This window comes from Dermatophagoides pteronyssinus, unplaced genomic scaffold, assembly GCF_027571235.1.
Source record: "Dermatophagoides pteronyssinus isolate colony J.1.1.1.1 unplaced genomic scaffold, Derpt_VIB-CSIC_2022.12 sq0005, whole genome shotgun sequence".
Lineage (NCBI taxonomy): Eukaryota > Metazoa > Arthropoda > Arachnida > Sarcoptiformes > Pyroglyphidae > Dermatophagoides > Dermatophagoides pteronyssinus.
In genome coordinates, this window is record NW_027461529.1 from 664,357 (window position 1) to 689,026 (window position 24,670).

Genomic DNA, 24,670 nt, shown 5'->3' on the forward strand with positions numbered 1-24,670 from the left:
CAACAACTCAATTTTTTCAACAACAAAAAATTCGAATTCGAATTCTTTTTTTTTTTTTTTTGATTTTCTCTGTGGGATCTTCAGACACTACTGACATCTATCGAAACATAATCGATGCAAAAATTTTGTTTTTTTTGTTAATTTTCAATTCGAAATTAGTGTATACAGGACAGGTAAAAACTAATGAAAAATTCAAAGTTTTTGAAAATTCTATTTATGTATGGTGATGTTATGGCAAATCGCGCGCGCTAATTCTAGCAATAACAAACCTGTTGAAAATTATGGTTGCTGAATTGTTCTAACTTTCACTGGTTACGAATTGGACATAGTGGTGGTAGTTGGAATTCCGCCATGAATTTGTTCGGGGACTGTATAAGGTATGGTATGGTATGGTGAGTGGTGGTATCCCATACACATCATACCACTATCTTGGTTTTAGCCTGTTGCATGGCATTTTGAGCTTCGGTGTTTGGTTATATTTTCACAAGTGTTGTTCGGGAGAATTTTTTTTTGTGTTGATGATTATTGTGTTTTATTTTGGATTTACGAATCTGTGAAACCTAATAATGAATTTTTTTTTCAATGACGTTTGATGATACCAGCTCATTATAATTGATGAGAATGGATAAAAAAATGGATCTCTCATTGATCAAATTGTTGATGATCATTTGGTCAATCAATCTATATCGATCTCTTGTATGGGCTAATCTGGATAATACTTTTTTTGCTATGGTAATAAATTATTCTTGTAATTTAATTCTCTTTGAAATCAATGTAATTTTGTTCAAATTTCAATCCTTATTTAGACAATGAAATCATATAGAAATCCGGCAAATTGTTATCGACCGGTAAAAAGATGTATTCCATTAAATACATCATTATCTTGTTTAGATGTATCTTTACCGTATAAATTCACCGCATATTCATTACCATTCGAACAATCATCATCATTATCATCAGTATTGATAGATTATCAACAAATGATCGAAATGACACGTTCCTATTTAGATGGCTGGAAAGGTTTGCGATCAATACCACAATGTTGGAAAGCATTACAGACTGCATTATGTGCATCATTCTTTCCACGTTGTGATAATGACAGTTCACGTGTCATATTGCCCACATATGAAATGTGTCGTCTAACTCGTGCACCATGTCGTATTATTGATGAACATTTTCGTTGGCCATCATTTCTTCAATGTGAAAATGAAACATTTTTTTCAACCAAATGTCCTAATTCGTATACAGATTTAAAATTTTCGACAACAATTGTTCAGAGTCGTTGTCCAGCACCATTAGTATCCACTGATGATAGCCGTATCTATTATCATGGATTCGATGGTTGTTCATTGCATTGTATAAATCCTGTCTATAGTGCCGAACAGTATGAAAAAATGTCCAAAATTATTACTTATGGATCAGTATTAGGATTAATAACAACATTGTTTGCCATTTGTTCGTTTATTATTGATCGTGCTTGTTTAAAACGACGTTTTTATACATCGGTCATATTTTATCTAAATTTATGTATGATGATGTCTACTACCGGTTGGATGTTACAATTGCTCAAAGGACGTAATGATATTGTATGTCGATCGGATAATACGATCCGTTATGGAGAACCATCAAAATCCGATCATTTTTATTGTTGTCTATCGTTTTTGCTCATCTATTATTTTTCATTAGCAGCATCCATATGGTTTGTTCATTTGTTTCGTGTTTTTTACAAAACATTTTATGGACTTTCCACTGGCATGAAAATGGATTTCAATAAATTTCATTTTCACATGTTCGCCTGGTCGATACCACTTATAATGACCATATTGATATTTTTATTAGGTGAAATTGATGCCGATCCATTGCGTGGCATTTGTTTTGTCGGCACTGTTAAGCCTGTTTATCGAATTATTTTTGTACTGGTTCCGCAAACAATTTGTATTGGAACTGGTCTATATCATGCATGTCGTACAATGTTCATATTATACAGTGCCAAACAAAAATGTGAAAATCAAAATTCTCGTCGAAGTGATAACATTTGTTGGGCATTAATACGAATAACATTCTTTTCGGCTGCCATATTAATCATCAATCTAGTCACCTCTGGCACATATTTCTATGAATTGTATATTAAAGATAAAAATCTAAAACAATTCAATGATCATCTTGTTTGTGAGCTCAACATAAGCACCGTATTACCGGCCAAATATCTTTTTAGTAATGGATCATTGCAAAACAATTATAGACATTCGATTTTATCGTCTAATGAACATAATTATGAAATGTATGGAAATGGCTATGTTAGTTCATGTCGTCAATACGAACCGCCAAATTTATGGTTCGTTTGTCTACAACTGATAGCCATATTTTGTGCACCTATTCTAACATCAAGCTGGATTTGGACCCGAGCAACTATTTCTACTTGGCGAAGATTTCTTAATCGTCAGCTTTGTAATTCAAGCAAAGAATCCAAAGAATCTTTACGATTAAAACCATATGAATTGATTGCCAATTCATATCAAAAACGTGAACAAATCCAACAAGGATTATATGTACCAAGCCTTGCATCTAATCACAATGATCCAGTTGATATGGACATTAATTCGGCTCAATCACAAAGTGTATCAACAAATTTTCAGCAAAATTTTGCTGCCTTATTGAATCGTAGATATGCTATTTGGGGTGGTAACAACAATAACGAAAATATAGTATTTGTTAAACATCAATTTGATCAGAAAAATGTTCGACAAACTACCAATTATCCGACACCAAATACGATACGACCATCATCATTTGTATCGCAAAATTTATCTATATCCGATGTATCTCAGCAACAGGTTTCATTCGAATCAATGGAACAACAAAAAATGACCGAAATGGCTACTTATCATCGCAATCAACGACGTAAGAAAAAGAAAGAACGTGAAAAACGTTTGTTTACTCGTCGTGATAGTGATACATCCGGTAGTATAATATCGGCTGCATTTACTGCCACTAAAGCTGCGAATAGATTACGAGAAACGACGACACAAAGAATGGCATCCAATCACACAACAACTGCCAATACAAATTCATTTGTCACAAAAGCTACATCAACTGGCGACTTATTCAACATTCTATTTGGTCCAACATCGGCAACTACAGCCATGATGAATGGTTATAATCCTTATGCTATGGCTATGATGCAAACTGCTGCAGTAGCTGCAGCTGGTACAATTCCTCAACCATCAGTACATTCGCAATCGTTTATGACGCACGGATCGACAACAGCAGCAACAGCTCCAATGTCTATGGCTCAAATTGTCTCAAATACTTCACCAAATCATGCACAAACGATTATTATGAATGAAACAAATTGTCGGGCAACAAGTATGGCGTCTAATTCAAATGAACAACTTGTTACCGGTGGAGGATGTGTACGTATGCAAAAAGATCAATGTGTTTCAACATTTGCTTTCACTCATGGTATGTCCGATCAAACTAACCATACTATTGTGAATCCTATGATGGAGAAACGTCGACCTGATAGTTCTATACGCACCACTCAACAACAATCAAAAACAAACATCAATAATGAAGTTGGCTTTTCAAATCTGGTCATTGTAAATCAGGCTTCGGCTGGTGCAACGATCAGTCCCTTTTCCAATTCTAACTATATTATGAATACGATGTCAACGACAAATCATGCAGCAGCTGTCACACCTGCCATATATCCGGTACCGAATGTTGCGGCCGCTGCTTATCATCAACATCAAATGTATACGAATAGTCAAGCAGCAGCATTAGTTGCTGCAGCTGCAGCTGCCTACGGTGGATATCATCATCATCCACCACCACCCCCAACGCAACCATTACCAACTAATATGTTAGCAGCTGCAGCAGCAGCCGCATCAATACCACGATATTATAATACACAAGCCGCATTTCTTGCTTATCAACAATCAAAAAGTTTGGCCGAAATGGAAAACCTAATGCGTGAACATGAAAAATTTAAAAGTTTAGTTACAGCTCATCAAAGCGATACCGAAAGTAATTCAGAATTTCTTCCAATAAATCTAACCGAATCAGAATCATCAAGGAATGGTTACTATTCGGATGATCATCGACAATTACAATCATCACGATTATTGGTGCAGGAACGAATGAAACAGGTTGAAGATCAAGTAGATCAACAACAACAACTACAACAAGAGAAAAGTATTGTCCAAAATGACGATGATGATGATGATGATGACGACGATGATGATGATGATGATGAGGAAACTGAAACAAATTCCAAAGATGATGATGATAATCAAGTTGAAAATCAATTAATTCAAAACAAAACCAAATAATAACTGAGAATCTTAATTTTATTATTTAATTATAATAACATGTTTTATATAAAATTAACGTTAACTGAAATGTTAAATAAAATTTGCTTGAAATAGCCAATAATATATTCGGGAAAAAAAATTCTATATGTAATATTGCCATAATTCAATAACAATTGCAATAAAAACATTTTTTTTAACGATTATCATAAGAACTAAGGAATGTGTGATCATCATCAACATAATCATTGATCACAAACATGGTTCAACATAATTTCCTGGAAATAAACCAGTAATACCATTCAATACACCTTCCCACCAACCATCTTCGTTTTTACGTATAACATAGATAAGTGAATTTTCCTGAAATGATAGTTCATCATCTTTATCCGCTGTATAATCATAGATGGCTACAACTAAATTATAAAAAAAAAGAATTATTCAATTGATCTGATTGATTGTTTTTTTTTGTGTTTACCTTTTTCAAGGTAATTTGATGGAATCCAATCTTGACTGGCAGGTGAAGATGAACCGACCGAAGTTTCGACCTTATCCAATACTAATGATCTTTCTATTTTTACCTGTTCTGTTTGTTGTGATGATGATTTATCATTGGCTGTATTTGGTTTATCATTGTTGTTCCCTGTTGTTGATACATCTTGTTGTTGATGTTGAACGCAAGATTTCGTTGATAATTGTGGCTGTGGTTGTGTTTGTAAATCCTGTTTATTTGAAGCATAATTTGGAGGAACTTGTGGCGGTGGAATTACCAACGGAGTTGGATGATGATGATGAAAGCCCATACCAGAACGATATGAATCTTTGGAATGACGTGCCAAACTGTTAAACATACCAGCACCTGAAGTCGGTGGCGTTGATGGTCGAATAGTTGATATTAATGTATTATTAGTAGTACGTCCATACATAATAGCTTCATTTGTAGCTAACAATGATGATTGACCAGTGTTTGATTGTGATGATGATGATGATGACGATAATGATGATGGTTGTGAAGCAATTATAGATGAAAGATTCGATGATTTAGATGGTCGAAGTGTTGCCGATTTTATCGTCGGTAGCATTGAACGATTATCGAATGTATTGGATTTGTCATGTTGTTGATGAATTTTGTATGCAACACCTACATTATCTAATGAACTAAAATCGATCGAATCCTGTTGATATTTATATGTTGTTCGTATTTTTGGCCGTTCAGGATAAATAACCGGTGGTTGTACAATCAATCTTTTTGATTTTGTTAATCGACCAATTTCACGTCTTGAACATTTTTCATTGTTAAGCTGTATTTTTCGTCCAATATTACGAGTTTGTGATTCTAATGAATCGAATTGTTGTTCCAATAAATTGATCGTTGACTGAATATTCGATGCATATGAATATATTTGACTTGCAATCGATGCCAATGCTTGTTGTGTATAATTCTTTGTAACAGTAAATGCTTCGTCTTGATTATCGTTCTATTGAGAATGATGTTTGTTTGTTATAATAATTTCAAAAAACTTTCCAAAATCAAATCAAAACTTACTTGAAAATAATTTGAATCACAATAGTTGGCAATTTTGTCCAAATTAATTTGTGAATCTTTTAACGATTGTTGATTTTCCGGTAAATGTTGATTGAGCAATGATTTTAATGCTTGATTTGTTTGTTTCAAATGTTTTGAATCATCTTCTTTATTATCATCATCATCTTCATTATTATGATTTGATTCAATTGATGATGATTTTGTTATCGTTTTCGAATCATTTTGATTTACTTTGCCCGTCATTCTTATTTAGTTTAATTTTTGAGAAAATGTGAGCTTGAATTGCGAATTACCAAAAAGAGAGAAATTTAAAACAGTAATGATGTTGAGCGTATTTGCATTGCAATGAAATGAGATTAGAGAATTGCTATAAATATATATTGAGTTAACGATATATGAGATTTTTTTTACATAATAGTATGGGCGTCGTTGTTACCCGGTCGATACTGTTTGTGATGATTGAAAAAAAAACAATTAATTTGATGTCTTTTTTTTTGCTTCACAGATGTGAACGATGTTGACGATTCTAGATGAATATAATTTTCTCTCTTTTTTTTGTTGTTGTTATTGGTTACTGAGGAACAAAATTTTCTTCTTTATAAATGATTCATCGATAGATGATGAAAAAAAACAACAACAACAAAATGAATGCCGATGATTCCTAGGCATCATTTTTATGATAAACTGAAACAAACATCATCAAAACATATTTTGTGCTCCAAGTTGTGGAACGATTTGTTTTTTTATTATTTCGGAAGACTAATATTCAGAAAAATAAGAAGAAATTCATCCGTTAAGTAGTTAGTTATTGTTAGTCAGTCAGTCAGTCACTCGGTCAATCAATTCAGACAATTGAATCCTATATAACGTTATATAACGCATAACGTTCAAAAACGTTATATATATAGACTTAAATGATAATGTTTTATATCATACATAAGATTGGATTCAACTCTGTTTCGTTATTCAAATAAATGAATTGATCAAAATGCCGAAATAAAATCTATCCATATATATATTGTGTCCGCAATCATCATCATAATTTTGAAATTTGAATTCTATTGGAACACCGACTAACTGAGTAACGCCATCTATCACCGAATGTTGTATATAAATTGCGAATATACATGCGAGTAATGGATTCATTTTTGTTTATTATCCTGATTTTTATATCGGATAATGAATAATGATAATTCATTAAAGCAGCCATTAATTGGCTTTTTTTGTTCGACAAAAAATTCATCATCATCTATCCAACAACAACAACAATTTGATAATAAAACAATTGATCCAAAATCAATTGGTGATTTTTACAAAGAGATAATTACGCAATCACCATCACCATCATCATCATCAAGATGGAAAACGAAAACGAAAGCAAAAACAAATTCGAATCGAATGCTAAAATTTTATTGTGATGCCTGTAAACAAAACGTACAATCGATTAGTATACATTCACATAATCTTTCTATTGAACATCAATTTCGTTCAAATCAATTTAGCGAAATCGATACATCATATGCACAATATGCACATTTAAATCGATCGGATAATCGTGGCTATCAATTACTTCGAAAACAAGGTTGGTCTGGTTGTTCAGGTCTTGGTCGTCAAGAACAAGGTCGAAAATTTCCATTGAAAACTGTTAAAAAACAAGATCGAAAAGGTGTTGGTTATCAACAACAAACTAATGATGAATCGAAAGAAACTTCAACAAACCGACAACAACCGTTATTCGTGCGTAAAGATCAAATTCGACGGCGACAAAATTATGAAAGAAGTCTTGAAATTGAATTCCGTCGTCAATTTATTGACGATGGTATCATTTAATATTGTGTAAATAACATAATAATCATTTTTTTTTGTTAATAAATCATAATTTTCATATTAGAAAAATAGTTATGAATTTTTTTTGTGCATTTGAAATAATCTAATATTCAGATATTTTTCAAATAATACGGCATAAATTTGGTTTGATCGATTTCTTTTTTACAATTTGTCTACAATGATAACAATTGTTATCATTGTAGTTGTTGCTGTTGTTGTTATCGGTATTGTTGTTAATGTTGTTGTTGTTGTTGTTATAATTTTCATTTTGGTTATTGAAATTTTGTTGTTGTTGTTGTTCGGTACCATAATCTACTGTTGATTGAAAATCGTCTTCAGGTTTAAATGCTGTTTCAATAATAGCTTCAATCAATTTGTCGATACCATCACCAGTTTTAGCTGAACATTCACAATAACCAACTGCACCAATATTATCAGCCATGAATGCCCTTTGATCATAAGATGTTTCAATATTTGATCGGTGTTGTTGTTGTTGTTGTTTATCATTCTGTGTGATTGTCTGATATAAGAGATCTTTTTTTGTACCTACCAAAATAATTGAAGCTTCTGGGCAATAATGATTCAATTCAGGTGCCCATTTTCGTTTGACATTCAAAAATGAACCGATTGAATCAATAGCAAAACATAACAATATAACATTACAATTTTTATATGAAAATGGCCGCTAAAAAATAAAAAGTTCATCGATACAATAAACACAAAAAAAAGAAATTAATTAATTGATTTAACCTGTTGATTTTGCATACTGACCAAACGGCTTAATTCTTCACTACCAGCCGTATCCCATAATGCTACTTCCATCTTGAATGACCGTAGAGATAATAAGAAAAAAGAATGTTACAATCAAATCGAAATAAATTATAAATCATTGAATTGAAATAAACAAAGATTTCATACCTCTCGACCATTATGATTCAAAGTATGAAGAGTGGTTACCAATACGGTTGGACAATAATTTTCAAGAAAATATTTATTCTGTTCATCGCTATTAATTTGCAGCGAAGATGAAGATTTACTTAACAAGCCGTTAAATAATAGACAAGTTTTACCAACACCGCAATCACCGACTATAACTAATTTTTTTCTTACATTCATTGATGACGATGACAATCGCTTTGATCGAAAATATTTAGTTGTAAATGCTCGTTTAGGAAATGATAATAACGATTTTGTTGCCGATTCTGCAATCAATATAGAATGCTGTACACGTAATGGACATTTTTTTAATTTTTTAAAACTCATATTCTCATTGTTCAATTGAATTTGTTGTTGATTGATTTGATTATCATTGTTAAATGATGATAATGATGAAGATGATGATGATAATAATGTATCCATCCTTTTAGAAAAATGTATAATGTCTGCAGATAAAATATATGATTAGTTGAAATGAATGTTAATGATGTTAACCAAAACATCATCATCATCATAATCATCATTACAACATTCCAATTATATGATTTATTACAACAACAAACAAACAAACAAACAATTGAATCATTTAATTTCTAATTATGATAATAAATAACAATTAAATCAATTTGGATTGATAGATTATTTCAAAACAAAACAATTACATTATCATCCATCGATTATATCTAAAACGTAGCAAAAATATTTTCGCTGTAAGATTGATATTTTGGACAACAAAAAAAATTGTTTTTTTTTATTCTTGCTCTTTGTGGGGTCAAAAATAACAATCTTTTTGAAAAAAAACAGAATAAAATCAAATAAATCAAACAAAAATGGTTTCAGGCAAGCAAAACCAACAACTAAGATTTATCGGATTTATATTCACTTTTCTCTCTCTTTCTCTTTAATTCTATCTAATAAATAAACAAAACGATTCCGAGATCGACATATATATTTGGAAACAATTCAAAACACTTACAATTTATTCTTTATAGCTATACCAACTATAGGAACCAGGATGATTCAATTAAAATCAATTATCAGATCAAAAAAAAAAAAAATATTTTTAAAACAAAACAAAACATGAACAATTCATAAATGATTCAATCAAATACGAATGATTAATGAAATTTTTTTTTCTTTCAAAAATCAATTATCAATGACAATAAATTTCTTTTGATCAGATTTTTGTTTTTCATTTCATTTATTTTATTTTATATCGGAAAACCCCCAAATTTTGTTCCTATTCCCTTTTTATATAAATCAATCTATGTGTTAATCTTCATAGACAGAATTAACCGAATATTTTTTTTTTTTTTTGATGATGATGAATGAATAAAAACGCATGCGTTTTTTTTGTGACAAAATTTTGAATCCACAATGTGGCCACCAAAGCTTATTAACTATTAACCAATTACAAGAATTTTTTCTGTTTATTATCATTAATTGGTTATGTAAGATTATAATATTATTCTGGAAAAAAATGACGCCAATCGTATGGTAATCATTAAAATAATAATAATAATAATATTTCAATGTAGGTGTTTTATATATGTGGCTGACATGATTCTGGTGAAGAAAAAAGGACAAAAAAAAAAAAGAATTTCTTCAGTTTTTTTTCTGATGATGGACTTTTTTTTTGGTTCCGAATACAAATCAAATCAAATTATTAACCTTGAATATTTATTTTATTTCCAACAAAAAAAAGCACCTACATAAAACCAAAGAGAAACTTCTTAAAGCTTCAAAAAATCACAAAAAAGCACGTTCAGATTCGGTCTGCAATGTTGCTGTTGCTATCGAGCACTGTTGCTGATGCTGATTATGCTAATGTAATGGTTTTTTCTATTATCAAAAAAAAAAAAAAAAAACAAATTGGTTTATTTAATCCGAATTATAACAGGGCTAATAAATTCTTTTCTTTCTCTCTCCTTGTCGAAAGCAAAAGCAAAAGCAAAAAAAAAAAAAAAAATGATAATTATTTTATCAGAAATTTTCAAATGAAATATGATTGGCAATGACATTTAGAGTTAGGAAAAGATTTTATTTATTCATTTATTTAAATTATGCAATTATTTATCATTTGCAAGAAAATAGAATTAGTTTTGTAAAAAAATGAGAATTATTTACATTGCACAAATACCGATTGATCATTTGAAAAAAAATCAATCATCGGAATTTATCCTATACGACCATAACCATATTTTGAATTTTCATGTATAATTTAAAAAAAAATATGGTTATGGCTTAATATTTTTAATGATAATGATGATGCCATTGTCCAACTGAGTTTCAGTAAATATAAAATTTGATGAATGATCAATTTTAATCAAAAATAAAACATTTTTTTTTCATTGATTGATTGTTGTTTGTTCACATTGGTGTATTATTATGACGATTTGAATATGATGAAGAAAATGCTGCCGATCCATAATTAATTGGAGCATTATTTAATCGACTTTGTTGATTACTAATCATATTGTTTATTGATTGTTGATTATTATGATGATGTTGTTGTAAAGATGATGATGATTGCTGTTGTGGTTGATTGTTACTATTACTTGTATATGATTGCATAGGAAATGCATTGGCCATTGAAGAATTCATCGATAAAGATGCTGCCGATGATTGTCGGCTTCTTTGTGATAATGTATTTGAATACATCTGTAAATAGCTTGCATGTAATGAATTTTGTGATGAATGATGTGAACGTGGTGTTGTAGGCAGTGGTGGTTGATGATGATGATGATGATGAGAAGCTGATGGTCTTGAGTCACTTGAAACTATATTCTGATGACTTTCATGTATGGTCAATGGTTGATTGGTTACCAAAGAATGATGATAGATTTGTGGTGATGGTTGTAATGAACCGGTACCACTACCAACACCAGTTCCGCCATATCGTCCATAAGGATTAGCTGAATCAAGACTATGATGCGAAAAGGAACGTGATGCATTCAACGAAGACAATGTGGACATCTTCAATTTGGCCATATCCTCTAGTCGAGTTATATCGCTTAATTCTTGAAAATTAGAATATACTACTAGCCAGGTGAATACATTGAGAGCTGTGAGCAAGAACCAAATGATCAACATCGCTTGATGATAACCAAAATATAAATCCTAAATGAATTGAAAATCATGTAAAATTATTTTAAATTTAATGATTAAATTTCTTCACTTACATTCACAATTGATTGATAGATGATAGTAATAAGACGGAAACAGATAAATATGGCCATTGCACGAAGCCAGTGACGAAATTTAAGCTCATGTTCTTTACGTAATGCTGCCATTAATATTACTGATGTGATTGATAAATATGCAGCACTAATTGCTAACAATAATGCTATAGCCATTAAACTTCGTCGAACTGGATAATAGAATTTGAATAATATTTTTTTTTTGTCAAAAAATCAATCACAAGTTTTTTTTCCAAATCATACTGACCATGTTGATTACCACTGTAAACAAATAAAAAACTTATACCAAAATTGCGAGAATGTTTCGAACCGGGCGCCGCTTCGATTAAACAATATAAATCAAATATAGCCAAACAAATCTGTAAAATGCTTTCCAACTGAAAATTTTTAAATTGATAAAATCAAATAAAGAATTTTAGAAAAAAAAAACAAAAATAAATAAATAATTTGATGATTATTACCAAAGTATAAATGGCTGCCAGATAGCTACCCTTTTGTAAATCAATAAAAAATGCATTGGCTAATATTGGTCGTCGTTCCCACCAATGTAATTTAATCTTACGAGATCCATGTAATGTACGGGATCGATTTGTTGCGATCGATGTGGTTGATCGTGCACCATACGAATGTATCGATGGTGGCATAGTGTTTTTGAATTTGTTTTTTTTTTTTAATTTATAAATTTTATTTATAAATTCTTTTTATGAAAATTACAAAAAAAATCAGATAAAGAAATCAAAAATCAAGAAAAAAAAACTTACCAGCAAATAAAACAAAACAAAAAAAAATGAATCCAATCAAATTGAATCTCAAATAATGATGATGAATGAATTTTTTTTCAGGTGAAAAAAAGAAAGAAAGAAGGGTGAGGTCTGATTTTTATTTTGTTTTTAAATAAACAAACAGAAAAGAATTGAAATTTCAATCAAATTAAACAAACAAACAAACACACTTTGAAACTAATGCAAAAAGACACAGAAAAAAATAAAATAAAATATTTTTCATTGATGGATCATTGATTTTTTTTCTCTCAATTCAATATGTCAATTTGATAAAACAGTTGAAAAAAAAATCTCGATTCAATTGATTGTGAACAACAGAAAAAAAAATTAAAATGTCAAAATTTTTGATAACCCAATAATGATAATAATCGGAAAAAAAACAAACATTTTTGTACTGAAATACTATTTTCATAGATTCTTTGTGTGTGTGTGTTTCATTCATTTAGTTTTTTGTTGTTGTTGTTGTTGAATCCGTGGCAACCATGTTCGCCCGGTGTGTGTGTTTGTGTGTAGGTATTATTTATCTGGGTTGTTTGAAAACTGAAGAAAAAAAAATGAACAACAAATAGGAAATATTAAATTGTGCATATAATACTAAATTACTAATTTGCATATGATTTTAGAATTTTTGGTTTAAATTTGGGATTTTTGTGTTTTTTTTAATACAAAGTTTTTTTTTCTCGTTTCAACACAGATGAACCATAAATTGAATTTTTAATTTGGATTTTTTTTTTATTGTTGAAAATCATTGAAAATTCAAAAAAAAAATAAATAAACAAATATCACATCGTCGTTACACCGGTTGCATTTATTTATTCATTTGTTGTTGTTGTTTTTTTTGGTTGCAATTAAAAAAAAAAAATATATTTTTTGATTTTGGTTATTATGATTTTTTGTTGTGGGCTTTTATAATTTGTAAAATAAAATTATTCTTATACTTCTGGATTGATTTCATCAGCGAAAAAAAAGAAAAAGAAAAGAATTTATCGAAAAAGCCAACACAACATTTTCAATTCAATTCAATTCATATTTAACAACAACAATCACCATCATAATCATCGACATCAACAAAATAACAAGAAAGAACCATGGAAAGAAGCCATGAACAACGCTCAATTTATCTAACAAGCCATACACACACACAATTAATGAGCGAAGCAAAAAAAAAAACAAGATACACCTGAGAGAAAACAAGAGAGAGAGAGAGAAAATGCCGAAGTTTATAACTGACTGTAATGTGAAACGATGCATGATGGTTGATTCGTTCAGTGTCCTGACCATCATCATCATCATCATTATGATCATCGTCATCATACGATAATGAAGCGCGTATTTGGTTGGCGTTATTGTATTTCTCTGTGTGAATCTAACCACTACAATGAAATTTTTGTTCTTTTTTTTTTTTTTGATTTCAGATCCACACAAATCTTAGGTGTGTGTTTATATTCTTCATCCATCTATCTATGTCTCTATACACCCAAATCTTAGGTAATATTAGAAAAAAATTCAAAATTTTGGCGTGGTGGTTATAGCACACAAAATACAACAACAAAAAAGTTACCTGTTGTTGTGATCACATAATGTCTTTTTTTTCTCAAATTGTGCATTTGACAACAACATCATGCATACCTGGATATATTATTCATTGTTGTTGGTACAGCCTCTACAAGTGGTTTTTCAAGTTATAATAGACACAACGGCAAATTTTTTTCAAAAAAAATCTAAACGAAAAGTTTACTTTCAAATCCGATAGATGACGTATTAGTTTTGGGATTTTGAAAACAATTATATAAAGCCCTACCCTAACCGTTCATTTATCGAATACGCCTACAATGTATATATTTTGGAAGGGGTCCATTGAAACAACACACACAAATAATTCCATAGACAAAATTTTGAGTTAGAATCATTTTTTGTTTATTTATTTATTCAATTCTGTAGAATACACAGATAGAGAGATACACACGTGTATCATGGCCAAATGTCAATCAGTTAAATATTCTGGTCTGACAAATTTTAATTTAGTTTGATTGAGTATTTATTCATTCATAAAAAAAATCTAGTCAAATAAACTATAATGGCTCGAATAGCACGTATGGTATTTACTTCGTTGTCACTATTTTTGGGAATGTTCTTTTTTTTCTTCGGTCTTATCAAAGTATCACGATCATTGAATTCAGAAATTCATCGAGAAATGCGACGAAATTTTGTCCGTTATGCTAAAGTAATTCCATTGTTGACCACCAATTTAGGCTGGAAAATATCACCAAAATATTATCGTTTGTGTGTCGGATATTCCGAAATTATAGCCGGATTATTGTTAGCATTCTGTCCGGGTCGTACAAAACAATTGGTCAATGTCTTCCTTATCGCTCTATCTATTGGTGCCATTCATACTCATCTGGCAATTGGTGATGATTATAATAGTAAGTATTGCTATTATTATCATATGTAATGTATTTCTTATTTTATTCAAAATTTTTTATTCGTTTTAAATAGAAATGATACCAGCGATAGCCTTCTTTTCGATGCTCACTACTCGATTGATTTTATACTTTCTTCTCAGACGTATTGATCAACAACAGTCAGAATCAGTATCATTTCCATCCAAAGTCGAAAAAACAGAATTCAATACAACAACAACACCTATTATTGAAGACAAACAAGCTATAAAAATTCCTGAAACAAGTCAAAAATGGTCATCAATTTTTACAATGAAATGGTGGTTTGGTCGAACATTCATGGCCACTATACCGACAAACAGAAGCGGTGGCAAATTTGATGATTTGATTGATGATACATTTCGAATCGATAAGCCAAAAACCAAAAAATCAAATAAAACCATTAAAAATTTGATGGAAAAAGAATCAATTAATACAACAACCTCTTCCTCATCTTCCATCACAAGTGGTCATGGAACAAAAAATCGTCGCAAACGAAATAAACAAAAAAACGAATAGAAGAGTCGAAAACAAAAACTAATCAGGAAATCGCACCAAAATTATTCACATAAATCAATATTATGTCATATTACTCTTTCAAACATGCTAGTCACACAGTGTTCTTCTATTTAGTGTCATAAATTTTTGCATTTTTTTTTAATTATTTGTAATCATAAAATATAATAGAATCGAATTGATAATAATAATAATTTAAAAATATACAGAAAAAAAATGGTGATCTCTTGTACAAATGTTATCGATCACGATTCGTATGATGCAAAGATGTTGTTTTTGTTGTTGATGTAATTCGACCACTTTGATTTGGAATTTTTGTTGTTGGACCATTTAAAGGATGGTAACGATTATTTTCCATGACTGTCGATGTTCGTTGCATCAATTTACATCGTTTATTTACGTCTATTGTAGTAGATGATCGAGTCATTGATGATGATGATGATGATGAAGCTCTTGATGCTGATGGTGATGGTGATTGATGAAATCGTCGACGACTGCCGCTACCACCAACACCAGGTCTAATATCAACATTATTCTTCAAATGGAGATTATGATTCTTTTTTACAACAATCGGTGACTGTGATGATTGTAATGTTCCATTTTTCATTGTTCGGCTATGTATTCGGTTATCATTCGAATGACTGACAAATGATGATTGCCTTACGGAAGATGGTGATGATGAATTTTTTAGCTTCGATGTTAAAGATGGCAGCGGCGGTGATGGTGGTGTGTCGGGTTTTTTCTTAGGTATTTTATATGTACTACTAGTAGTTTTTTTACCATCTGGTTTCAACATCATCGACATTATTTTTGGAATTTTTTCATCATTTTTTTTATTATCAAAATCATGATCATAACGATGATGATGATGGTTGTGACCATTAATATTGGTCGATGATGAGTGTTTGGATAAACGATTTTTGGCTTCCATCGATTTGCGTCCAATCACAATATCATTAGATTTAGATTTATAATGATCCATACTTTTTTTCGATTCATTCGATTTTATTAGCTTTTTTGTTTTCGATGCTGATGATAATAGCTTTGGTGGTGTAGACGGCGTTCTAGATGATGGTGGTGTTGATGCTGATGCTATCGGGATTTGTTTATTATCATTTACATTGAGATCTTCATCATCGTCATCATCATCGAACGACATTGATGAATCTGAAGAATCGATTGGTGATGTTAATAATGACTGAAGAGGTGATGATGGTGTTGTCGTTGTTGTTGATGATTGATGGGATGGTTGCGATATTGGAAGTTTGTCATTGTTTTTTTCATGATGATGAAGACCATTAGAATTTTGATGAGTTGATTTAGACGATGAAGAAGAAAATGATTGATTTTGGCCTGTATCGACAAATTTATCTGGTTGTGATTGCGGAGGCAGCGGCGGTGGCGGTGGATTCAGTCGATTATTAGTCGGATGTTCTCCTGTTAGAATCATTTGTTTCAGTTGTTGATCAATGATTGTTTGTCTATTATTAGACCTTGTACGAACGCCTACATTATTCTTAATCTCTTGCGTTTTTACATTATTGATACGATTGTTTTCCGATGTGGCGATAACATCTGAATCAGTGTCATCTTGTTCATCAATAACTTGCTTCTTATCATCTATGCTGATAGACTGATTGATTGGTGGTCGATTTGGTTCATTATGATTGCTTGTTTGCTGATTAATCATAAACATTGTTTGCCGAATCTTTGATAAACAATTAAACAATAATTTTGATTTATTATCATTATCACTGGTGCTGGTGGTAGTAGTGGTCATTGTTTGTTCTTTTTGAAGACGATATTTTTGTTGTTGTTTATTGGCAAGTGTTGATGATAATGTCGGTAGATTAAATAATCGGGTGAAAACTGATTGACTTTCTTGTCGTAAACGTTTTTGCGCGCGAGAATGACACCAAATTCTATACAGAATCAATGGCAGATATCTAGATGATTTTATGTAGATCATACGAAGGTGAATTTGAAATATTCTTGCTTCCTTATCGGGATGTTGTCGACAAACACCCATCACTATTTTATGGCGACAATTCATTCCATTCAAACGAAAATGACCAATTACCGTTCTGCATTTTGGACAATAAATAGTACGATGGTGTAGTGAAGATTGTTTACTTTCGTGGGATTTGAACATCCATTCCATTGGTTCAATAAATATCGAAGGACAATATTGTACATTTTGATTTACATTATACTCATAATTTTGGGCCGAAATCGATAATGATGGTGGCTGTAATACGTTTGAATCAGTAAACAATTCATATGAACATCTTTGACAAATATAAATCGATGCTAATTTGGCTAGGAATTGATCATCATCATTGTTGGATTGCGCATGATGATGATGATATTGTCGTAATAGGATGGCTAATTTTTTAGCATTATGATTAGTGTATGATGTACCTATTGGTTCCAATTGATCGAATTTGTTGCGACGAACAAATTCTAAAAATGAATGATAATTACTTAGTTTATTCAATTCGCAATTTGTTTGTATTGAATGCATCAAAAGTAAAAATCGTTGTATCATGGCGGTTTGATCTCGATAATCGGATAGATGACTATAGGTTGGCTGAGATGAATCAGCAACAATATTCAGTCGACAACGAATATGATGATAAGTAGCGGCTATCGACATGGACATACATTTTGAAAGGGAATACGATGCAAACGCTATGACCAGATCAGATTGTTCTTGTATGTAGGTAATGAGGAATCGATGACGTCGTGATAATTTGGTCATAATAGTATCTAATTTCATTAGACAACTATAACATTGTTCACCTAAAGGACCAGCATCATTATCATCATCATCATTATGATCAGTATTCCCCGGTGGTATTCTTATGAAATGTCGTATGATAGTTGATAATGATAGTTTAAGATGATTAGGACGAACAGATTCTTCAATTAAGGCTGCCAATGGTCGTCGATTATGTGGATGGCAATCATAATAGATCATTATTAAATGTTCAATTGCTAAATCTTCGATTAGATTTCTTGATGAATGGAATAATTTTTCCACAGAACACATATATGCACCATTGTATATTGGTGTTATTAGTTCGCATGATGTTAATGGATCGAATTTTTTTGTATTATTGGTGGTCATACGATTCAATAAATTCAATCGTAATGAACATTGATCAAGATAAATTTCATCATCATGCTGCAATGAATTTGTTGGCTGATTATTAATATATTGATCTAATTCAACATCAATATGGTCGATTTGAAATCGATCATCAGCCATACTGCCCATTTCAGTGCACTTAATATTTTTTTCAATTAATTTGGTATTGATATCCAATTTATAGTCAACAGATACATTGTTTGCTTGTTTTCGTTCTCTATCTCACTAGCGTAACGTAACAAATAAATTACAGAAACAAAAAAAAAATTATTTTCGTGGCATGGATCTTGTGCACCAAAAACAAAACAAACGAATTTTTTTCTCTAATAAGATTGTTTAGCAGTGTAATTTGTTATTTTTTCTGAATTATATAACAAAGATAAATAATGGAATTTGAAAAAAAACAACAAAAATTAATATTAAATAGATTAAATGTTGACTTGGATTTTGTTTGGTTGTCGTATAAATAAAATGTGAAATAGTTTATGTGATTTGCGTATTCTCTTTACTTTCTACATGCTCTTTGTCGGGTAATCACCATTCATTAAAGACGTTACTAAATTTTTTTTTTTTCATTTTTTTATTTTAATTTTTTTTTTACTTCTTTTCATCGAACAATATTGTTAAACAATGAAAACACGATAGATTAAAGATAGGCCTTTTTTTTGTCGTACGCAAACTCAAAAACAAGAGTTATTGAGCGCGCTCAATAATAATATCGCAATATAGAGTGCGCTTAAACTTGTTTCCTTATTTCTTCATTTGTATGCCACTACAATTGTAATCCTTGCAGTAACACTAAATGATGGCGTCAATATTTGTAACATATGAATTTATCCAATTGATATACTTGTCATGTATAAAGAATTTCATTTTAATTTTATTTTTTTTCATAAGAATTTGTGATTGGAATGATTTTGTCATGAATCTTTAATTCAAAATTTAATTATTTATTCTATAAAGAAGAATCATTGGAAGATTTTTGATTTGGTTCATGTAAATAAATACGTCCTAATTGAGCGAAATTAGTTGCAGCAACAAAAAAGTTTACTGAAAAAAGGCCCCAATTTTTTGGAATAATTACCAACGAATATCGAGACCAAATTAAACCAGTAGCTGCCAATGATGCTAAGATCAAAAATTGTTTTATTAATATTATATTCATTATTAAATATAAACAATTTACCTGTTTGGCGAGCTGAAAGATTTTCTACAGGTCTTGATAAATCAGAGATTCCAGCTATAACAAGGCCCTAATTGAGGATAGAAAGATATTGAATAGATTTAATGATATTTGAAAAAAAACAAACAAACACAATCATACCCATTTGATAACTGGTGACCAAAAAAATACGGTTTTAGGGCCAGCTTCATGTTCCCAAATTGGACGTAATTTTATTGGAATCAATGGATCTAATTTACGTATCACTGATCGATATATGAATGACATGGTAAAAATCTTTTAATTTTAGTTGTTAATCGTAATGATGAAGAAATATAAAACAATTCGAATTCGATGTGATTTATTATTGAATGTTTTTGGTGATGCTAGTGTTTCGATCATTTGAAACTTTGAAATTCGTATCAATGAAAATGTAATCTGATCCGATTTGTTGATAAACAATCAAACATTTCAGATTATGATAGTACTGCTGCTCAAGCAGGTCAGCAGTTTTTCATCATTACCATCACTCGATTTTCGATATTAAGAATTAATTAATGTTGTTGTACTCAAAATCAAAAAAAAACAACATATTTACAACCTTGAAATCGTATAAGCATATGAGGAAATCCTAAATTATAAATACACATGCATAACATTTACGTAACAACTTTCATCGTATAGAAACTTAATTTATTCAAAAATAAAAAAATAAAAAAAAACTTTCATTCTCTTGCAATAGATGGCACGAAAGTCCTGAGATCTTATAGAATCTCGCAGAATAAGGCGGAGATTTCGAAATGTATCTAAAAACATTGTAGAGGGTTGGCCAATAATGTAGTAGCAGTATTGATTAATGAATGAAAATTACAGAAACGAATATACTTATTGGACTGGTAGTAGAATCACTTGTAAATAAAATACCAAGTTTTTTCGATTCTAATTATCAAATCAAATTTGGCTTTCATTTGGTTCGTTTCGGTCAATGAAGAAATGATCTCACAAACAACAAGTTTTTTCCCACCACAATCATTCAAATGATTAGCTTAGAGAATTTTAACCGATGTTCACTGACATTGTAAATTTTTTATTTTTGGATTGTTTGTAGTGTTGTGTTTATTGTGATTAATTAATTTGTAACTAACAACAACAATCATGTCAGCCATTAAATCATTATTTTTATTGTGTTTTGTTACTGGAATTATATTTATTATTCCAATCGATGCTGCACGTCGATCCGAACGTAATGGTCAACGAAAATTACGTCAACAGCAACAACGACCACAATCAACATCAACAATTTCTTCAACGATGAACATTGATCATGGTGATGATCATCATTGGAATGATGGTCATCATCAATTTGCAGCATTATCTCATCAACAACATCATATGGAATCTTTCGCTGAAGATGATGAATATTTTGATGATATTAAACCGGCTGGTCATTCTTGTGAAGATATTCGTATCGAAATATGTCATGATGTTGGTTACAATGTAACTTCGATGCCGAATTTTGTTGGCCATGAACTACAATCCGATGCCGAACTTCAATTACAAAGTTTTATTCCATTAATTTCATATGGATGTTCATCACAATTGAAATTTTTCCTTTGTTCAGTATATGTTCCTATGTGTACGGAAAAAGTACCGGTCATGATTGGACCATGTCGTCCATTATGTGAAAGTGTACGATCACGTTGTGCTCCCGTCTTATCGGGACTTGGTTTTCAATGGCCAACTGCATTGAATTGTTCGAAATTTGTGCCGGAAAATACAATCGATCATATGTGTATGGAAGGTCCACCACCACATGAATCAGAATTGATTGTTGGTGCGAACAAAACACCAATTATTAAAAATGTTCTCGGAGGACACAATTCGATTGCTTCTCAGCCACCACTCAATGTTTATCACAGCACCAATAATAATAATCGACAATCTCATCCATCAGTTCATTTGATGATACCTGGTAGTTCTCGCCATCATCATCATCATCTAATTCCACAAACGTCTCAAATTTCGCCATCGGTTCCTCCTCAGCATAACTTTGGAGATTTGCTGTATGGACCATCATCAATCGATACGAGTAATCGTAATCGTAATAAACCGCTACAACCAAAACAAATGACGCCCGAAGTGATTATGACAAATGTTATTGATGCACAAGCACAAGATGAGCGATCATCATCAATTGCATCAACCGGTGGATCTAATCAATGTTGGCAATATCGACGATCAGAAAATTATGTTTTTCTTGAACATCCTCGTGGTCGTTGTGTAGCACGTTGTGAATCGGATGTTTTGTTCACTGAAGAAAATAAAAATTTTGTTGATTATTGGACAATGGTATGGGCATGTTTATCATTGGCTAGTTGTCTTTTTACATTAATCGCATTCATGACCGGATCAACTGATCGATTTCATTATCCCGAACGAGCCATATTTTATATAGCATTATGTTCAATGATCTATGCTTCGGCATACATATATCGAACATTAGTCGGACGAATAGCTGCATCTTGTTATCAGGAAGGTCCCGATAAACAACAATTGTTGCTTGTTCAAGAAGGAGCTCATAATCCACATTGTACATTTTCATTTTTGATGTTATACTATTTTGGTATGACTGGTTCAGCTTGGTGGCTAGTATTAGCAATAACATGGTCATTATCGGTAGCATTCAATTGGTCACAACAACGTTTATCCTATCATAGCCAACTTTATCATTCGTTAGCATGGACATTACCTGCATTACAAACGTTAGCAGCATTAGTAATGCGAGCTGTTGACGCTGATGAACTTACCGGTATATGTTATGTTGGATCACAAGATGACAGCAATCTGTTGCGATTTGTCATTATACCAATGGCCATTTATCTGACTACTGGTCTGTTATTTATTATCATATCATTCATATCGGTTCGATTTAATGCAATCACTAACAACAATGATTCGGATGCTAATCATCCTTGTTGTAATTGTTGTATCGGTGCAGCTGGAAGTGATGAAGAGAATAGTAGCAATAGCGATAGCAGTAATGTTGATGCCGAAACTGATCATCAATCAAGTTTATCACAATCAGATGCCGCATCCGTTGGTTGTGGTGATTTTTGTCGTCGTTTGCGAAGAAATTATGGCCGTTATGGACAAAATAGTGGCCATCATCATGGTCTTGGAAGAGTTGGAACAACTGCACAGGCTGGTTCCGGACATTCATTACTACTGTTGCCAGCATCGAATCGACATCATAATCATCATCGTCGTCAGATGTCAAATAATTTTTGCTCGGCAACCGTTTCTTCATCAACATCTTCATATTCATCATCAACAATGTCCACTTCTCATCATCATCACAATAATAATAATAATCCAATCTCAAAAGATAAACACTGCATCAATGCTAATGGTAATGGTCTTTGGTCTAATGTTGCTGTTTCGCAAACCAATCCGAATCGTGCCATCATTGGTCGATCTAATAATAATCATAATTTAACGGCATATCCATCTCATCAACAACGAGCTGTAGCAGCAACCATGGCTATTAACGATGCTTTTGATTATGATAGCCATGAAGATGCAGCTGGTCGTCGTCATGAAGATGATGCTGCTCTTATTCGTAGTGGTATATTTGCATTATTCTATACACTTCCGGCTTTATGTGTATTATCAACCTATATCTATGAATATCTATATCGACAACAATGGCTTTTAAGACAAACCGATACTACCACCGCCATTATGACATCTACAGCTACAAATATGATCAACAATTCACCAACAATGATTGAATCACTTGAATATAATCGTCCAAATTTCGAAATATTTAACATGCGATTATTTATGTCATTTGTTATCGGCATCAAAACCGGAATATGGATTCTAACAGCACGATCACCAATAACTGCTTTAAGATGTGTAATAACACGTTGTATGACAAAAAAAGTATTTCCAGTTAATAATACTATTAATGGCCATCATCCTACACATCATGTTCATCATCATCATAATCAGATATCCAGAACATTACAACAACAACAACAAATCCAAAAACCGAATCCAGCACAGATATTACCACCACATTCACAAATTCTTTATAATAATGATGGTCAAACAATGATTAATCAGCATCATCTAAATCAACTAAATATTGATTCAAACAAAACATCTTTAGAACACACAAATACAAATATTGGTCATCATAATCAACAAGCAAATCATTTTTTCTTTATGAACGATATGCATTTGGCAGCAGCAGCAGCGGCAGCCGCAACAAAAATTCCATCCATTATCAACAATAATGAGACAACATTTTTTCCTGATATTACTAATAACAACAACAACAATGGATCAACAACAATGTCAACGACAATCAGTTCATTAACACATCATTCTAATCCTCATCCTCATCATCATCATACGGATCATATTCAACGACAACAACAAAAGCAACAATTGGCCGATATTCATCAGAATCGTGCAAATAATTCTGGTGGTGGTAATGGAAATGAAACTGCAGTCTAAAAAAATGTTCGATCTAGTGTTTCTTTCCAACAAAAAAGGCATAATTCTAAGTCATTTTTATTAATTATTATTTTTTCTTTTCACCATCTTCATCTCATATATTTTGTTGTTGTTGTTGTTGTTTAATTCGTTTTTTTGTATCATAAAAGAAAATGTATTTCATTTTGTAAGATATAATTTCATTTGCAAAAAAAAATCTAAATAAATAATAAATTCTTAAATCAAAAAAACAAAAATCATTGACAATGATTTGTTGCACAACTTTATTTTCGATT

General features: G+C 31.3%; 9 protein-coding genes across 9 annotated transcripts; 4 read left to right on the forward strand and 5 right to left on the reverse strand.

Annotated features, from left to right (window-relative positions):
• The first annotated feature begins 230 nt into the window (after window positions 1-230).
• Window positions 231-4,401, forward strand: smo (smoothened, frizzled class receptor). The gene is made up of 2 exons (XM_027339087.2): window positions 231-732; window positions 807-4,401. Exons 1-2 carry the CDS (start codon window positions 616-618, stop codon window positions 4,329-4,331), a joined length of 3,642 nt encoding a protein of 1,213 aa, XP_027194888.1. The 5' UTR covers window positions 231-615; the 3' UTR covers window positions 4,332-4,401.
• On the reverse strand, window positions 4,329-6,640 carry LOC113789537 (abl interactor 2-like). Its single transcript, XM_027339088.2, has 3 exons — window positions 5,857-6,640; window positions 4,789-5,788; window positions 4,329-4,726 (listed from the first exon to the last, which is right to left on the reverse strand). The coding sequence occupies exons 1-3, from the start codon at window positions 6,097-6,099 to the stop codon at window positions 4,563-4,565; spliced, it is 1,407 nt and encodes a 468-aa protein (XP_027194889.1). The 5' UTR covers window positions 6,100-6,640; the 3' UTR covers window positions 4,329-4,562.
• A 307-nt stretch (window positions 6,641-6,947) lies between these two features.
• Window positions 6,948-7,752, forward strand: LOC113789541 (uncharacterized). Its single transcript, XM_027339091.2, has one exon. It carries the CDS (start codon window positions 7,036-7,038, stop codon window positions 7,684-7,686), a length of 651 nt encoding a protein of 216 aa, XP_027194892.1. The 5' UTR covers window positions 6,948-7,035; the 3' UTR covers window positions 7,687-7,752.
• LOC113789540 (transforming protein RhoA-like) lies at window positions 7,646-9,057 on the reverse strand. Its single transcript, XM_027339090.2, has 3 exons — window positions 8,602-9,057; window positions 8,455-8,505; window positions 7,646-8,368 (listed from the first exon to the last, which is right to left on the reverse strand). The coding sequence occupies exons 1-3, from the start codon at window positions 9,040-9,042 to the stop codon at window positions 7,805-7,807; spliced, it is 1,056 nt and encodes a 351-aa protein (XP_027194891.2). The 5' UTR covers window positions 9,043-9,057; the 3' UTR covers window positions 7,646-7,804.
• Window positions 9,058-10,727: 1,670 nt separating this feature from the next.
• pasi2 (Protein) lies at window positions 10,728-13,748 on the reverse strand. Its single transcript, XM_027339089.2, has 5 exons — window positions 12,581-13,748; window positions 12,281-12,516; window positions 12,067-12,196; window positions 11,802-11,989; window positions 10,728-11,739 (listed from the first exon to the last, which is right to left on the reverse strand). Exons 2-5 carry the CDS (start codon window positions 12,461-12,463, stop codon window positions 10,990-10,992), a joined length of 1,251 nt encoding a protein of 416 aa, XP_027194890.1. The 5' UTR covers window positions 12,464-12,516; window positions 12,581-13,748; the 3' UTR covers window positions 10,728-10,989.
• A 620-nt stretch (window positions 13,749-14,368) lies between these two features.
• Window positions 14,369-15,732, forward strand: LOC113789939 (putative acetylcholine receptor chaperone). Its single transcript, XM_027339541.2, has 2 exons — window positions 14,369-15,027; window positions 15,101-15,732. Exons 1-2 carry the CDS (start codon window positions 14,679-14,681, stop codon window positions 15,559-15,561), a joined length of 810 nt encoding a protein of 269 aa, XP_027195342.1. The 5' UTR covers window positions 14,369-14,678; the 3' UTR covers window positions 15,562-15,732.
• Window positions 15,681-19,206, reverse strand: LOC142645011 (uncharacterized). The gene has a single exon (XM_075820021.1). It carries the CDS (start codon window positions 18,836-18,838, stop codon window positions 15,797-15,799), a length of 3,042 nt encoding a protein of 1,013 aa, XP_075676136.1. The 5' UTR covers window positions 18,839-19,206; the 3' UTR covers window positions 15,681-15,796.
• Window positions 19,207-19,556: 350 nt separating this feature from the next.
• LOC113789940 (mitochondrial pyruvate carrier 2-like) lies at window positions 19,557-20,491 on the reverse strand. The gene is made up of 3 exons (XM_027339542.2): window positions 20,034-20,491; window positions 19,896-19,962; window positions 19,557-19,837 (listed from the first exon to the last, which is right to left on the reverse strand). The coding sequence occupies exons 1-3, from the start codon at window positions 20,157-20,159 to the stop codon at window positions 19,665-19,667; spliced, it is 366 nt and encodes a 121-aa protein (XP_027195343.1). The 5' UTR covers window positions 20,160-20,491; the 3' UTR covers window positions 19,557-19,664.
• A 323-nt stretch (window positions 20,492-20,814) lies between these two features.
• Window positions 20,815-24,565, forward strand: LOC113789642 (uncharacterized). Its single transcript, XM_075820020.1, has one exon. It carries the CDS (start codon window positions 21,027-21,029, stop codon window positions 24,393-24,395), a length of 3,369 nt encoding a protein of 1,122 aa, XP_075676135.1. The 5' UTR covers window positions 20,815-21,026; the 3' UTR covers window positions 24,396-24,565.
• Window positions 24,566-24,670: the final 105 nt, after the last annotated feature.

Excerpts from the sequence above, each read along its gene's own strand:
- smo (XM_027339087.2), top strand. The coding sequence starts at position 616 with ATGAGAATGGATAAAAAAATGGATCTCTCATTGATCAAATTGTTGATG. Across the intron at positions 733-806 it reads ATAATACTTTTTTTGCTATG|ACAATGAAATCATATAGAAA; the intron begins GTAATAAATTAT and ends ATCCTTATTTAG.
- LOC113789537 (XM_027339088.2), bottom strand. The coding sequence starts at position 6,099 with ATGACGGGCAAAGTAAATCAAAATGATTCGAAAACGATAACAAAATCA. Across the intron at positions 5,789-5,856 it reads GTGATTCAAATTATTTTCAA|AACGATAATCAAGACGAAGC; the intron begins GTAAGTTTTGAT and ends CATTCTCAATAG. Across the intron at positions 4,727-4,788 it reads ATCAAATTACCTTGAAAAAG|TTGTAGCCATCTATGATTAT; the intron begins GTAAACACAAAA and ends TTTATAATTTAG.
- LOC113789541 (XM_027339091.2), top strand. The coding sequence starts at position 7,036 with ATGAATAATGATAATTCATTAAAGCAGCCATTAATTGGCTTTTTTTGT.
- LOC113789540 (XM_027339090.2), bottom strand. The coding sequence starts at position 9,042 with ATGGATACATTATTATCATCATCATCTTCATCATTATCATCATTTAAC. Across the intron at positions 8,506-8,601 it reads TGAATCATAATGGTCGAGAG|ATGGAAGTAGCATTATGGGA; the intron begins GTATGAAATCTT and ends CGGTCATTCAAG. Across the intron at positions 8,369-8,454 it reads GTGAAGAATTAAGCCGTTTG|CGGCCATTTTCATATAAAAA; the intron begins GTCAGTATGCAA and ends TTTATTTTTTAG.
- pasi2 (XM_027339089.2), bottom strand. The coding sequence starts at position 12,463 with ATGCCACCATCGATACATTCGTATGGTGCACGATCAACCACATCGATC. Across the intron at positions 12,197-12,280 it reads TGGCAGCCATTTATACTTTG|TTGGAAAGCATTTTACAGAT; the intron begins GTAATAATCATC and ends AAAAATTTTCAG. Across the intron at positions 11,990-12,066 it reads TTACAGTGGTAATCAACATG|TTCGACGAAGTTTAATGGCT; the intron begins GTCAGTATGATT and ends TCTATTATCCAG.
- LOC113789939 (XM_027339541.2), top strand. The coding sequence starts at position 14,679 with ATGGCTCGAATAGCACGTATGGTATTTACTTCGTTGTCACTATTTTTG. Across the intron at positions 15,028-15,100 it reads AATTGGTGATGATTATAATA|AAATGATACCAGCGATAGCC; the intron begins GTAAGTATTGCT and ends CGTTTTAAATAG.
- LOC142645011 (XM_075820021.1), bottom strand. The coding sequence starts at position 18,838 with ATGGGCAGTATGGCTGATGATCGATTTCAAATCGACCATATTGATGTT.
- LOC113789940 (XM_027339542.2), bottom strand. The coding sequence starts at position 20,159 with ATGTCATTCATATATCGATCAGTGATACGTAAATTAGATCCATTGATT. Across the intron at positions 19,963-20,033 it reads GGTCACCAGTTATCAAATGG|GGCCTTGTTATAGCTGGAAT; the intron begins GTATGATTGTGT and ends ATCCTCAATTAG. Across the intron at positions 19,838-19,895 it reads TCTTTCAGCTCGCCAAACAG|CATCATTGGCAGCTACTGGT; the intron begins GTAAATTGTTTA and ends TTTTGATCTTAG.
- LOC113789642 (XM_075820020.1), top strand. The coding sequence starts at position 21,027 with ATGTCAGCCATTAAATCATTATTTTTATTGTGTTTTGTTACTGGAATT.